General features: G+C 48.8%; 1 protein-coding gene across 1 annotated transcript in view; it reads right to left on the reverse strand.

Annotated features, from left to right (window-relative positions):
• Positions 1–347: 347 nt before the first annotated feature.
• LOC130130006 (potassium voltage-gated channel subfamily B member 2-like) overlaps positions 348–16,090 on the reverse strand; it is a 113,952-nt gene continuing 98,209 nt past the window's right edge. Inside the window, exon 2 of the mRNA XM_056299732.1 lies at positions 348–2,351. Within this exon, the coding sequence (XP_056155707.1) occupies positions 348–2,351 (2,004 nt within the window). The remainder of the gene's footprint in view (positions 2,352–16,090) is intronic.

Genomic DNA, 16,090 nt, shown 5'->3' on the forward strand with positions numbered 1-16,090 from the left:
TTTTTTTTTAATGCATGCTTTGTACACGTAAGTCCCTCTGTGCATTTCTTTCTGTTGCTAGAAAAAATATTTACATTGAGAGGAAATGTCGATCTAATTTGATAAATTCCCTGTTTTTTCAAGAGCTTCGTCTCTGAGCCTGCTTGAGTTGTCCCAAAGTCACCCTTTGTCTGCACGAAGCGCTGCAGTTTCTTTTTCGGCAATACACAACAACACAAGTAAAAGGGACTTGTCATGCCATGCAAAAATATCTCTCATTACGTCTGCACTCTTTTCCATCTTCCTGTCGTCTGAAACACCAAGCTGAGGTCTGGAGTGGGTCTGCACCCTCACAGCTCCCCTAACAGTCACATGCTGGTTTCGCAGGTTGGGGAGAGGTTTCCATCCCCTGGTATCAGGTGGATCTCTGGTGTAAACATGTGGTTCTCCACCTTGTGTCCACTTTGGCTGCTGTCAGCGTTGACCTCCTCGCTGGCACCAACCTCACCTTGGGTGCAATTTTGCGCCACTGTTTTGGGCGAGAGGGGTGTAACTGTAGCACCTGCCACCTCCATCAGATGCTTGTCTTTGTGGTTTTCTTCAGATTGATCCTCGTCGCCTGGTGGGGTGTCGACTACCACCTGCTTAGGAGAAACGGGACAGACTTCCTCCTCTGAGGCTGGGACTAGCACCTCTGAGCTGGGAATAAGTGGTGTGGTCTCTCCTTCTGGCGACTCATCTTCCAGGAGGCTAGAACTGATGTCTCCGGGAGAAGTGGTGCTGGGGGGTGTAGGTGGGCCTTCAGTGGAGGTCTCATTGAAGTTGACCTTTAACCCTTTCATTTTAAGAGGGTTGTTGCCTCTTAGAGAGCTTCGGATATTCTCCACGGTCATGTTAAAGTTCTCCTCTTCCACCTGTGATCCGTCACTTGCATTCAGAGGGATAGACTTATTATGGCCAACTTCGAGCATGGTGCCAAGGGATTCTTGCTCATCACTGGCCTTTAACTGGCTCAGATCCAGAGGGGAAGGGGCCTTGAGGTGTCTGTCATGACTTGGCTTGGCTCCATTCTCATCTGAGTTAGAGTCCGTCCTCTCAGCCGAGCAGCTGGGAAAACTATCAGCAGAAGTCGGGACTTCCTTCATCTCCAGCTGCACTTCTTTCTTCGGTGTGGATTCTGGGCTATGCCATTTCCTTGGTGGTGAAGTAAGGGCTGTCATGGAGGTGCTCAGAGTGCTCATGGAGCTCAATGTATTGAGATTGGAAAAGGATTGTGACTTGGTCATCTGGCTGTACATCTCCTCCAGTTTCTGAACGTTGAGGTGTTGGGGGCTACTCCGGAGGTGTTGGTGGCTCATTTTCATTTGCTGTGGACTACTAGTGGTGGTGATCATTACACGGCGAGGGGTACCCAGCAGAAAAGTTTCAGGGTTTATCTTTTCTGGGGACTTTAGATTTGTTTCAGAAGTGGCGTGCTTGGTGGAGCCACCCCAGCGGCGGGGTGTCAGGTGGTTTTCCAGGGACATCTTGTCCTCCTCTTTCTCTACCACCACATCCATCAGTTCCATACTGCGGGCGAAGGCATCCTTCAGGTTCATAGAAACAATACTACCATTCCTCTTGGCTCTCTCCAGCGCCTCTCTTCTCTTGATGGCCTTCTCTTGCCTCTTCTGCTCCTTGTAGAATTCAGAGAAGTTGTTGACGATAATGGGTATGGGTAACGCGATCACCAGCACACCCGCAATGCAGCAGAGGCCACCCACTATCTTCCCAAGTAGAGTCTGTGGGTAGATGTCACCATAGCCCACAGTGGTCATGGTGATGGTGGCCCACCAGAAGGAGGCTGGGATGCTGGTGAACTTTGTGGCGTCCTCATCTTTCTCAGCAAAGAATACCAAGCTGGAAAATATCATGATGCCCATGGCCAGGAATAAGATGAGCAACCCCAGTTCATTGTAGCTCCTCCTCAAGGTAAAACCTAGAGACTGGAGCCCAGTGGAGTGCCTGGCCAGTTTCAGGATTCTCAATATTCTCATTATCCTGAAGATCTGGACCACACGGCGCACATTCTGAAACTGTAGCACACTCTTGTTGGACTCCGTTAAGAAGATGGTGACATAGTAGGGCAGGATGGCCAGCAAGTCAATGACATTTAGCGGACCCTTGAAAAACTTCCATTTGTTCGGCGAGGAGAGGAAGCGCAGAAGGTATTCCATGGTGAACCAGGCTATACACACTGCCTCCACATGAGCCAGCTGGGGGTTGTCATTGGCCTGCCCAAACTCATCTATGACCTGGAGCTCGGGCAAAGTATTGAGAGACAGAGCGATGGTGGACAGGACAATGAACAGGATTGATATGATGGCAAGTATCTGAAAAAGAAGAAGAGGAAAGAAAAGAATGACACATTATTATTATTATTATTTTTTACAAATGCGAAAGAACAGCTTATCATACACAGACCACTAGAAAATGACTTTTTTACCATTCCTATTAATTTAATGAAAAGGTGGCCAAATAATCAAGGTCAAAAGCAAAGTCAAAGGCAAAGAAAATCCTACATAGTGATAATCAGTCCACATGTAATAGCCGAGCCACTTGTGGCAGGCTTTGAAGGCATTGTTAGCGATTGGAGGTGTTTTGTTTGAGTTAGGGAGAGATAGAGGGAGAGAAAGAGCAATGTGCAAGTAACTGCTGGGGGCAATGGACTATAAGTGTCGTGAATAAAATGGAGTATTAGAGGGGAGCCTCTGCTGTATTCTGAGTAGGACCAGTCATGAATGAAGGTGTACCTTCCATATGAAGAATATTAAGCACGCCATTGAGTGTAAATAAGGACAAAACGATACTGAAAATGACAAATTATTTTAAAAAAAATGACAATAAATGAATGGGTGAGGCAGTCCATCTACTAAAACGACTGCAGCACCATTGCGAAAAACCACAGCACGCCCTGGTTCAGCTAGGAACCTACTTTGTACATGGCAGGTGCATGTGATCTCATGTACAGTAAGACTAGTATAAAGGAGTTTTTTCACAACTGTTGACAACAGTACAACGACGCCTCTAAATGCATCACATGGTGTTCCTGAGATTTTTATTGATTCAAGCCAAGACAGCTTCTTTCATATGACTTCATAAAAATTCAGCTCCATTCAGTTCAGTTGAGCAGGGTTTCGTTTGTGTGACAAATTGTCCAATTACCATTCAAGAAGAAAAAAATAAGCGCAATCTCATTACATCTAAGGGGGGGGGGGGGGACCACGAACATGGAATTTTCTCAAGAGTATTTTCTAACACACCGCACACACACACATACACACACACACACACACACACACACATATATATATATATATATATATATATATATCCATCCATCCATTATCTAAACTGCTTATCCTGCTCTCAGGGTCACAGGGACGCTGGAGCCTATCCCAGCAGTCATTGGGCAGTAGGTGGGGAGACACCCTGGACAGGCCGCCAGGCCATCACAGGGCCCACACATACACATATACACACATACACACACACATTCACACCTAGGGACAATGTAGTACGGCCGATTCACCTGACCTAAATGCCTTTGGACTGTGGGAGGAAACCAGAGCCCCCGGAGGAAACCCATGCAGACACGGGGAGAACATGCAAACTCCACACAGAGGACGACCCGGGATGACCCCCAAGGTTGGACTACCCAGGCCCTTCTTGCTGTGAGGGGACCGCGCTAACCACTGCGCCACTCTGTTGCCCCATATATATCTCTCTCCGTATATATATATATATATATATATATATATTTATATATATATATATTTATATATAAATGTGTGCATGTGTGTGTGTGCGCGTGCACATGAGTTCATGTATTGGTTATGTGTCTGGAGTTTGTTTCTCTTTGTCTATTTCTGGTTCTTGCTACCGTTGTCCTCTTCCTGTAAACCCTTGTTATCGCCTTTTAACTTGTGAACAAACAACAACAAGTCTTTGACTTTCATTAGGGAATGGACCTGTGCGCCCTTTAGTGGGTTAGTGTATGTCTAATATTGTGAGAATTGTGAGTGGAAGTCCCGGGGTGGCCTATTCAGGCTACATCCTTAAATCTTAGACCTAAGCTCCTGATAATGCCAAACGTGTAAGCTGCACCGAGTCCAGTTGAGTCCAAATATGTGCACATGATCAAGTGCATGTATGCATGTGCCCATGGCACCAAAATCACACTCCTGCCAGGTACTCAGAGTTGGCAACCCTGATCTAATAAAGGCCAGGTGTGCTACACTGGTCAAACAAATACGCACCCGGGCTACTATTGGAAGTTTTACAGGTATGATCTATGTACCATTAGCTAGCAAGCTAGCTAGTAAGCTAGCTTAAATATGGATCTGGCTGGGGATAAGTTAATTCACCTGAGGTGGTAAACACAGTCTGGTTACATTTTTTTAAACCTTAAATTCTGTTGATGGGTAGTCATTATCTTTGTTTGAACAAAATTACTTACAAGGCATCTGTCATCGGACTAGCCTATGGTCCTAGCAGTCACCAGTCACACCAGCCACTAGACTCACTCACCGAAGCAGTGTTGCCAAATCTTTTCCAATGAAGGTAGCTAGCACTAGCTCCAAAAGTTGCTAAAAGTTGCCAGATGGCGTCATACACTCATTTGCGTATCGATGATGTCGTCACACATTAATCTGCATAAAGCTCAGTGGCTATGTCAGTTGCAGCAAGGGAGAGATCCCTTTAAGAATCAGAGAAACTATCCTATACTGTGTATGTATTATAGAGTCAAATATTATCTAAAACTATGTATTTATCTATTTATTTATGAAAAAGTATTTATGAATCAGTATCGATTTACAACAATGTAAAGGTGTGTGTGTACTATATATAGAATTTGCCGTCATCGTCATTATCAACAACCTCAGTGCTTCCTTCCTATGGGAGGGTGAGTTCGGGTACAGAGCTAGTGCTTGAGGGGCATGGCTGAAATGAAGATTTCAAACAGTTGCAGCACTTTGTCTGGCAGTTTATGCTCATAGTATGCGTCCCCCAGCCAGCTTCAGGCCATATTTAATATACAGAATAGCGCTGAGGGTCCGCAGGGACATGCAGTTCTGGAATTTGGTTTTCACCACATTCATTTGACTACTTCAGCACTTGAGTGTAGGAGGCTGAGGACAGAATCTGCAGCAGTAGCCAACTCCTCAAATGGGTTTAGGCTGGCTGTATCCCTGTATCTGAATACCACTGTGTTCGGGATGAGGTGATTGCTCCCCACTTAAGCATTGCTTCCCACTTAAGCAGGTGGCTGTTCCTCCACTGTTGGATGACTTTGTCAGTGGTGGAAGGGCAGTATCCCAAAAGGCTTGGTAATTTTGGACATATCTGCCAAGCTCTTGTTGTGCCCCAGAGTCTCCCCCATAATAAAGAGAGGCATATGCTGCAATGTCTCCACATTATCGAGGAGCCTTGCCTTCAGCTCATTTGCCAAGGATATGGTATAATACACATCTCATCCGCACATTGCTCTCATTTTCAGGGGAGCGGCTCAGTTCTGCTACTTTGGCCTCAAACGTGTAGCCAAGATATGGCTTGAGGCTGATGTGCCCTTCGATGGACTCTTTGAACACATTCATTTTAGAAAACGGGTTAGTGACTCTGCTGAATAACAGCAGACTGTACCTCAATGAGAACAGATTTTTAAAAAGTGAGCTACATGACAACGTGACGTTTTGTGGATCACTGTACATGGAGTGTAGAACATCTGCCGTGTAACAGTGCTCACCTCCCTTAAGTGTAAGTTCAGCTCATCCCATTGTTCCAGGATTTGAGAAACAGCAGGCTCTATGGACAGCCAATGTGTGGCACACACCTTTGTGATCTGCAAAGGCTTCTGACCACAGTTAATTATCTCATAGACCGCTTTGTAGGCCTCTTTGCAGTTTGGCGATAAAGACAACCAGTTGAACGTTTCTTTTACCACATACTCCACACTGCATGGGATTGCGTCCTTAGAAGCAGAAGTCACCACTAACTAACTGCAGAGAATGACAAACACAGCAGATGAGGACCAGATTTTTGAGGCCACTCTCCTCACTCAGAATTTTGTGTACCCCATTGTACACCCCTGTCATCATAGATGCATTATCTGTACCAATTCCCGGGAGGTTATCTTTTTGAGGGCATATTTCTCAAGGAAAGCCAAAACAGCTCCGGATATTGGCCTGGCATCCCCGCCTTCCAACTCAATCAGCCCTAAAAACGTGGAGTGCGCCTTTCCCTTCTCTTCATTAAAGCAGCGGACCACCACACCAAGGTACTTTGACACACTTATGTCGGTGGATTGGTCAGGGAGGAGACTGCGTTTCTGGTCACCAGCACCATCCACTAATTTTTGAACGAAATGTGGTACCAGCATGCCCTTCATCATTCCTGTACACTTAGTGCGGTGCATTCGGAAATGTGGTAGCAGCAGCAGAATCTGCAAAGGCAGCTTTGCATGCCTCCCCCATGAGGTCACATGCCAGGACTGAGCAGTGCTCAGCAATAGCCATGGTCACGATGGCCTTAGCCTGCTTGAGGAATCCATTTTCTTGTTCGAAAATGGCATTGTGGACTGCTTTGCAGAACTGTAAGGCTTGGACCTCTCAATATGCTTTTGAAGTGGACGTGTGCTTTTAATGCCACACAAACTTGGCATCAAAGTCTGCCTTGCAGTAAAGAGAGCATGCTCTTGAATCAATGCCCATACAGGATTTCAAGCAACCCTTGAAGTCAGGATGTGACTCCCATTCCTTCCTATACTTCTGAGTGTATGGTTCGGAATTCGCCACGATCACAGCTAGCAAAAGTGCAGAGGATCCAGGAAAGCAGGACCAGTTGTGAGAAAGCTTAAGCAGTAGTGGGAAAAGACTGGGTGCATGATTAGCTTTCATTCCTTGTAAATATAAAATAAACGTATAAGATTAAAGTACAAATTAAGCCACAGTAGTTGAAGTTTAAAACAAAGCAAAAGAAGAACAATACAGGGTGGTAGTGATGCATGGGCCAGGGTTTTTTTAATACCTGCACCCACCCAAACCGTTATGAGAGCCAATCCGTACCACCCAAACCCCTAAACCACCCGAACCTGACCCAACCCGCAAACCTCCAAATTTAGCCCAGGCTAGCAAAGTGAGCAGTGTTGCACCATTTCGTTTTTGGGCTGTTTGTTGAGCATAATACACTGATAGCAAGGCATAGCCTATTGTATCTCAGCCTAATAGTGTCTGGGTCTAGACTCTAGACTACTAAATAAACAGATGAATTGTTCCAAATGGTGTTCTTCACTGTTGAATAGCAGCAGAACAAGTAACCCTTCATTAAAGAGATGAACTCTGCCAGGCATGCGGGAAGACGTTTTAAGGAGGGGGGGCTGCCGACTAAAACGAAAAGTAGTGCGGCGAGTCGGCGAGGAAGAATTGAGTCGAGAGGCAGAGATCTCTTTTTACTCGCAGCTCCCGTGCCCCCATACAACCGCACGACCCCGGGAGGGCTCTTTTATTCACACCGGCCAGACCGGACCAGAACTGACAACGTAATGAGTCCACGTCCCAAGTGGCGACAACAGTCCCAGTCAGGGTCCTACAGTCAATTAGTCAGTAAACGGTCTCCTACGTAGTCTGAGTCGAACCCCCGAAACAACCACACGAGAATAACCACAACATGAACACCACATCATCCACCCATCCATTCCGTCCATTATCCAAGCTGCTTATCCTGCTTTCAGGGTGGTGGGGATGCTGGACCCTATCCCCAGCAGTCATTGGGCAGCAGGCGGGGAGACACCCTGTACAGGCCGCCAGTCCATCACAGGGCCGACACACACTCACACAGTCACACCTAGGGACAATTTAGCATGGACAATTCACCTGACCAACATGTCTGTGGGAGGAAACTGGAGCACCCGGAGAAACCCCACACAGACCCGGGAGAACATGCAAACTCCACACAGAGGACGACCCGGGATGACCCCCAAAGCTGGACTACCCTGGGGCTCGAACCCAGGCCTTCTTGCTGTGAGGCGACCAAGCTAACCACTGCACCACCGTGCCGCCGCCGCCACAGCATCATTAATAAAACACCATTTTAAATCCAACATTAACCGTCCCATCAGCCATTGCGCTCCCCCCAGCGCAGAACCGCCGACAGCCAGAGCGACCGCCTCCCCCCCGGTCGCTACAGTATGACGTCATTGTTTTGTTTGTAAGGTGCGTGTGTAGCGGGTTTGGACTGGAGTGTTTACTCACTTTATTATTAAAAATGTACATACCATGCAGCCCCGCCCGCTGTTTAAGATGAAGGTATGTTTTATTTTTTGCATTTGTATGTTAGGAAACTTTAGGCATACTGTTGGGTCTGGGATGCCACTACTGGGAGGGGGGGGGGCTGCAGTCCCCCTTTCTGCACTAATGAACTCTGACTAATGAACTCTCTCTCTCTCTCGCACACTTCTTGCTTGCTGGTAGTGCATGGAGTCCGACGAGGTCGTCCCTCCTCGTTAACGGTGTCTTCTTTGACGACTGTAGAGTCCAATTCTTGAGCCACAAGTTTTGTTGCACGTTGGACACATGACGTGTGAGCTAGTGGGGGCAGGCGTGGTTGTGTGTCTCCTTCGTCTCTTCACACTCCTCTCCCTTTCCAGCTGTCCTATCCCTCCGTGGCACATCTCCCCGCCGGCTGTAACGATTGACGGCGGCTTGCTCCGGTCTCAAGGGGTCGACACGACACTTCTTCAGCCACGTTTTCAGCTGGTCTTTGTATGGCTTCTTCTGACCGCCTGCGGACCGGCGGCTCAGATGGAGCGGTCCATACAGGACTTGACGTGGCGGGCGTCCTGGAGGCGTCCTGATGACACGCCCAGGCCGCTGCAGCTGGCGGCTCGGTGGCCGTGGCTTCGATGCTCTCGCAGTTTGTCCTAAGCAAGGATCTCAGCATGAGGAACACGGTCACGCCACCGGGACCCCCCCCCCCCCGATTCGCTGCAGACGCCTTATGTGGAACCGCTCCGGCAACCCCAGGTGGCGGCCGTATGAGACCCGGCCTTCACAGCTGTGCAGGAGAGGTGTGATGCAGACGGCTTTGTAAATGGCAATTTTGCAAATACCCCTTGGGGGGAAAACTGGTAGGTGAAGCCTCAACCCTCTAAAACACATGCACTGACCAAAACCACAACCGCAAGTTGATGATAACGCTGCTTGTGTGTGTGTCAGAGAAAGTTGAATCGGTTCACCCGGACACGTTTATGGAGAGGGAAGCGTTTCGTCACTCGTCTAAGTGACCGCTTCAGTCTCCGCTGACTGCAGGCGTCCCCACCCTTATGAATAACACAGTCTCACAACAACCGACACCAACCATCAGTTCCACATGCAAACAGGCCTGACTCACAAACTTCAGGTTTTCAGAAGTTAGAGGGGACATGCTAGCTATCTATCTGTCTGTCTGTCTGTCTGTCTGTCTGTCTGTCTGTCTGTCTGTCTGTCTGTCTGTCTGTCTGTCTGTCTGTCTGTCTGTCTGTCTGTCTGTCTGTCTCTCTCTCTCTCTCTCTCTCTCTCTCCTCTCTCTCTCTCTCTCTCTCTCTCTCTCTCTCTCTCTCTCTCTCTCTCTCTCTCTCTCTCTCTCTCTCTCTCTCTCTCTCTCTCTCTCTCTCTCCCTCCCCTCCCTCCCTCCCTCCCTCCCTCTCTCTCTCTCTATCTCTCTCTCTCTCTCTCTCTCTCTCTCTCTCTCTCTCTCTCTCTCTCTCTCTCTCTCTCTCTCTCTCTCTCTCTCTCTCTCTCTCTCTCTCTCTCTCTCTCTCTCTCTCTCTCTCTCTCTCTCCATCCATCCATCCATCCATCTATCTATCTACTTTAGAATAAAAAAAAATGAGAATAATTTTTCAGAACAGGACAATTGCTGATTGTGGGGAATGTGTGATAAAAGCCTTATAATGTAATATCACATCCGGTGCCTTCTATTTGGGTAAGAACATCCATCAGTAATCCCCTGAGGTGAGGTGTGTGTGTGTGTGTGGCTTTTTTTTTGAGAGTAGCTCCCAACCTTAGCTAGGTAGAGCACAGAGGAGAGGAGGGTTTTATTGACCTAAATAAATTCAGCCGGGCCTAAGGGGCTCCGAGTGAGGTTTTATATTCATAAATTCAGCATGTGGTGTGTGAGCAAAAAAGAAAGCATGGCGAGCGGGCGAGCAGATTTGCATTTGAGTGTTTGTGTTTGTGTGTGTGTGTCTTGATGACACAGAATCAGAAGTATTAAACCCCCCCCACCACCCCCGTTCTGTTTCTTCCTCTTCTTCCACCTCTTCCTCTCCTCCATAGTGCCCACCTTCCCACAGCTCCCCTCTGCTCCCCTCTGCGACTTCACCCGGAGAGGTGAAAAGTCTCTGCCCTACACTTTCTGCCGTGTAGCCGCGTAACTTACCTACCCGCGATGGGCTCAGAAACAAGGACAGTTTGGTTCATGGAACAATGACCATTCATCCCTCTGTGACCGGGGCCTGTTTGAACTGAGCTACAGAAAACCCGTTAAAACCTCACGAACGGAGATGGGAAAACGAGACAGCCCCAAAACCATCACCAACACCATCAGCGTGCAAAGCACACTGGCTATCCGACACACATTTAAAATACTGTATTTGTTAAATATCGAAAGACATTAACTAATGGCACCTTTGAGAAGCTATAATCATTTGGCATGTGTGTGTGTGTGTGTGTGTGTGTGTGTGTGTGTGTGTGTGTGTGTGTGTGTGTGTTGTGTGTGTGTGTGTGTTGTGTGTCTGGCATTTGGCTTTTGGCTTTGTGCATGTGTGTGGGAGTGTGCCAGGAGGGATATGGCTTCACTGGGTGGTTTTTTCCCCTGTCCCATCCTTGCAAAGGAGATGCAATGACAGACATACTGAGAGAGAGAGCGAGAGAGGAGAGAGAGAGAGAGAGAGAGGAGAGGAGAGAGAAGAGAGAGAGAGAGAGAGAGAGAGAGAGAGAGAGAGAGTGTGTCCTGGCTCAGCAAAGGCAAAGGAAGTGTTGTCACTAATGAATGCTGGTGCTGATTAGGTTAAACCTATTAGCAGCTAAGAGAGGCAACTCGGGTCCGGCCTGGCACAATGCAGGAAGACTGTGGAGTCACGGTGACCTTAAAGACGCCCGATTGCTTCCACACCCTTGGCCTTTTGGCGAGCTCTTTCAGTTTAACTCCCCGATGCAAAGCCACCCAATCAGATATCCTCTGTTTATGTCCCTTGCTTCAGAGCACCTCGGTACAAAACCAGTCCCTCGGACGGAAGCACAAATCCACTATTTTGCTCACCTCGTAGGGTCACCGATGACTCACCACGCAGGCCTTTGCAATTGGACCTCTAGATCAGGGGGTGGGCAGTCTTACCCAGAAAGTGCCGGTGTGGGGTGCAGGTGTTTTGTTCCAACCAAGCAGTTACACACCTGAGCCCACGAATCAACCAGAAGAGTCTTTACAACACCTGAGCCACGAATCAACCGGAAGAGTCTTTACACACCTGAGCCCACGAATCAACCGGAAGAGTCTTTACACACCTGAGCCCACGAATCAACCAGAAGAGTCTTTACACACCTGAGCCCACGAATCAACCGGAAGAGTCTTTACACACCTGAGCCCACGGATCAACCGGAAGAGTCTTTACACACCTGAGCCCACGAATCAACCGGAAGAGTCTTTACACACCCGAGTCCACGAATCAACCGGAAGAGTCTTTACACACCTGAGCCCACGAATCAACCAGAAGAGTCTTTACACACCCGAGCCCACGAATCAACCGGAAGAGTCTTTACACACCCGAGCCCACGAATCAACCAGAAGAGTCTTTACACACCTGAGCCCACGAATCAACCGGAAGAGTCTTTACACACCCGAGCCCACGAATCAACCAGGAGAGTCTTTACACACCCGAGCCCACGAATCAACCGGAAGAGTCTTTACACACCCGAGCCCACGAATCAACCAGAAAGAGTCTTTACACACCCGAGCCCACGAATCAACCAGAAGAGTCTTTACACACCCGAGCCCACGAATCAACCAGAAGAGTCTTTACACACCCGAGCCCACGAATCAACCAGAAGAGTCTTTACACACCCGAGCCCACGAATCAACAGAAGAGTCTTTACACACCTGAGCCCACGAATCAACCGGAAGAGTCTTTACACACCTGAGCCCACGAATCAACCAGAAGAGTCTTTACACACCTGAGCCTACGAATCAACCAGAAGAGTCTTTACAGACCTGAGCCCACGAATCAACCAGAAGAGTCTTTACAGACCTGAGCCCACGAATCAACAGAAGAGTCTTTACACACCTGAGCCCCACGAATCAACCAGAAGAGTCTTTACACACCCGAAGGCCACGAATCAACCAGAAGAGTCTTTACACACCTGAGGCCACGAATCAACCAGAAGAGTCTTTACACACCTGAGCCCACGAATCAACCAGAAGAGTCTTTACACACCTGAGCCCACGAATCAACCAGAAGAATCTTTACACACCTGAGCCCACGAATCAACCAGAAGAGTCTTTACACACCTGAGCCCACGAATCAACCGGAAGAGTCTTTACACACCTGAGCCCACAAATCAACCGGAAGAGTCTTTACACACCTGAGCCCACGAATCAACCGGAAGAGTCTTTACACACCTGAGCCCACGTATCAACCAGAAGAGTCTTTACACACCTGAGCCCACGAATCAACCAGAAGAGTCTTTACACACCTGAGCCACGAATCAACCAGAAGAGTCTTTACACACCTGAGCCCACGAATCAACCGGAAGAGTCTTTACACACCTGAGCCCACGAATCAACCAGAAGAGTCTTTACACACCCGAGGCCACGAATCAACCAGAAGAGTCTTTACACACCTGAGGCCACGAATCAACCAGAAGAGTCTTTACACACCTGAGCCCACGAATCAACCAGAAGAGTCTTTACACACCTGAGTCCACGAATCAACCGGAAGAGTCTTTACACACCTGAGCCCACGAATCAACCAGAAGAGTCTTTACACACCTGAGCCCACGAATCAACTGGAAGAGTCTTTACACACCTGAGCCCACGAATCAACCGAAGAGTCTTGCTGAGAAACTGGATTAGGAGACACGGGTGTGTAACCGCTTGGTTGGAACCAAAACCGGCACCCACACCGGCACCTTCTGGATAAGATTGCCCAACCCTGCTCTAGGTATACAAAGTCCTGCTCGAGGAACCAAATGAGTTGAGGACCCATAAGCGCAACGTAACTCGCACCGAGGGCATCTGATCTATTATTTCGGTTTCTACTAAATGCCACCGAAGAGGCTGTAAATGTCCAGGGAGTTTGGAGCAAGGCTGCCCTCTCAAAAGTACCCCCTGAACAGCTGGACGGGTGCGCACACAGACACACACACAGACACACACACACACACACACACACAGCCCAAGTGATTAATGCGTTTGGCTGACCAACCCCTATACAGTACGCGCTCACCTTCTTACACACCTACACATCCACACAGTCCTTGCACATAGTGGTGGAGGACAGAGCAATCCTGAGGTGGCTCGCATTAACCTCCTGTAATTGAGTGGGAGTAGTTAAGAAGATCAGTTACTTGGGTTGAGTCTTCTTTGCCCTTGATTTACATGTGTGGCGGTGGCATTGAGCAGAGCGGAGCGACGGATGGCGTGAGCGGCGCGTTTAATCTCCCGGAAGTGCACGACCTTGCCCGTCGACCTGACCCGGAAGTGACACCGACCCTATTGTGGAGTGAAACAAGAAAGGGGGCTGCCCGAGACAGGGGCACGGAAATTGCAGGAACAGGAAGGAGCAGCAGGCGGATTTTGACCCTCACAGAGAGTACCGGGGTAATAACAACCCTAACCCTCTTTGCCAAACTCTGCAACACCTCCGCCTCTGTAGTACTCAGCTGCCCGCCTACCCTCCTATCGTTCATACCATCTGTAGCAAAGATGTTGGAGGACAACAGCCAGGCAGAACTCTGAAGAGCTCGGAAGCTCTCCAAAGACCAGGAAATAAGGACCAAAGCAGCGTACCTGGACTTTGTACCTCACTGACCGGAAAATGGAACCAGTTCAACTGACTCCAGTGAATTTCCCTTTATTTCCATTCTGGACGGGTTTACATAAAAAATACGCTCATACGAGAATACTTCTCACTTAAAGGTCTCACTTAAATCTCCACGTTGTCTTCTATCTAGTAGAGTCGTCACAATTTGTACAACTCGTGTCGCTACTCGCCGTTTTGGTATTCGAGAACTCTATTGATTATTATTTATTTATAATTACCCCCCCCTTTTTTTTCTCCCCAATCACCCCGCTCTTCTGAGCCGTCCCCGTCTCTGCTCCACCCCCCCTTTGCCGATCCGGGGAGGGCTGCAGACTACCACATGCCTACTCCCATACACGTGGAGTCGCCAGCCGCTTCTTTTCACCTGACAGTGAGGAGTTTCACCAGTCCCCCCCCCCCCCTGAACAGGTGCCCTGACTGACCAGAGGAGGCGCTAGTGCAGCGAGCAGGACAAATATCCACATCCGCTTCCCACCCGCAGACGGGGCCAATTGTGTCTGTAGGGATGCCCAATCAAGCCGGAGGTAACATGGGGATTCGAATCGGCGATCCCCGGTGTTGGTAGGCAACGGAATAGACCGCTATGCTACACAGACAAATCTGTTGATTATTCTGATTAATAACTGAGGTAAATCTGATTAGAAGAAAAGCAATTCAAGTGTTTTATTTAAGAGCAATAACGTAAGATAAGATTCACCGTGGCCTCCACGTCACTCTCTGGTTCCCTCCTGTTTCCTACTGTGATGTCATGACGTCTTTGTCATATGCATTTTCCATGTTACACTTGTGCAGATATTACATCTTAAAAGTGACCTGGCAGCATGGACATTGTGCTGTTGTCATAAACAAGTTCACCTCTGCAACGCCTGCAGACCGGTGCAATTTATTTATTTTGGACATTTTCTGTCATTTTCTTGATCCCCGCCGCTTCTTTTTGCTCCCCCCATGCCTTCCTCCATTTCCTCCACACCAATAATCCGCCGTGTCGTCTACGGGCAGCAGTAAAGATCGCCTGAGCGCTTCGCTGCCCTTCAGGTCGTCCTCCACGCCCAGGCGTGCATGTTTAGGCGTGCATAAAGAGACGGAACGACGCTTTGGGGCAGTAAATTGCAATCGAGGATTTTTTTTTTTGCAATCAAGTTACTCGATTACTTGTGACAGCTCCGCTATTACGCGTTTTAGGGTTACCGCCGTTGGCCTAGATGTTTCGTTACAACTTTGCCCTTCTATCTTGATCTCTCTTGGTCTCGTTGTCCTCATTACTCCGTCTCTTTGTGACGGGATTTGATCTCAGGATGTCCCGGCCAGGCCATGGCTTGGCCGGGGATAAGGCCTGATTGGCTTAGACAGGAAGGTAAGGGCTTCACATGATCAGATGACTGCTAGCATGCTTCAGCATTCCACGGCTCTTCCGCCTCCCACACGATTCCTAACCCTCCCTAAACCGAACCTCAGATAACCGCTTAACGTGACCGAGCTGAAAGAGACAGCTGCGGGAGATTTGGGAGCACACTCACAGGGTGAGGCTTCGAAGGAGAGGAAACAGAAAGGGAAAGAGAGAGGGGGGGGGGGGACACCAGAGGCCCGTTATCATGTATCTCATTTTGTTATTTATTTTTGTTTGTTCTACAGAGCGTATCCCTGATACCCACCTTCTACACATGTTAAGATATGAAAACATAAACCGCTCGACAAATCCCCTCGCAAAGGCAAAAAACCGAGGGGCTCCGTTGCAAAATAGCGCCGGTCGTGGTGTCGGCGGCACCTTCCGGGCGCAGACCTCCGGGTGCGTCTTGGTGGTGCACGCGGTTTGGCTTCTCCCCCGCCGCGGCTTCAGCTTCGACCCACCGGGAGGCCCGGAGCACCAAGTGCAAAGTTGAGCCACAGGAGGAGGAGGGATTTCTCACCTGTCATCTCCACTACTAGCCTATTATGACCCCCCCCACACCTGCCCCCACCCCTTGCCTGGCCCTCATCCCCAAACAAGGAGTCAACAGG

This window comes from Lampris incognitus, chromosome 19, assembly GCF_029633865.1.
Source record: "Lampris incognitus isolate fLamInc1 chromosome 19, fLamInc1.hap2, whole genome shotgun sequence".
NCBI lineage: Eukaryota > Metazoa > Chordata > Actinopteri > Lampriformes > Lampridae > Lampris > Lampris incognitus.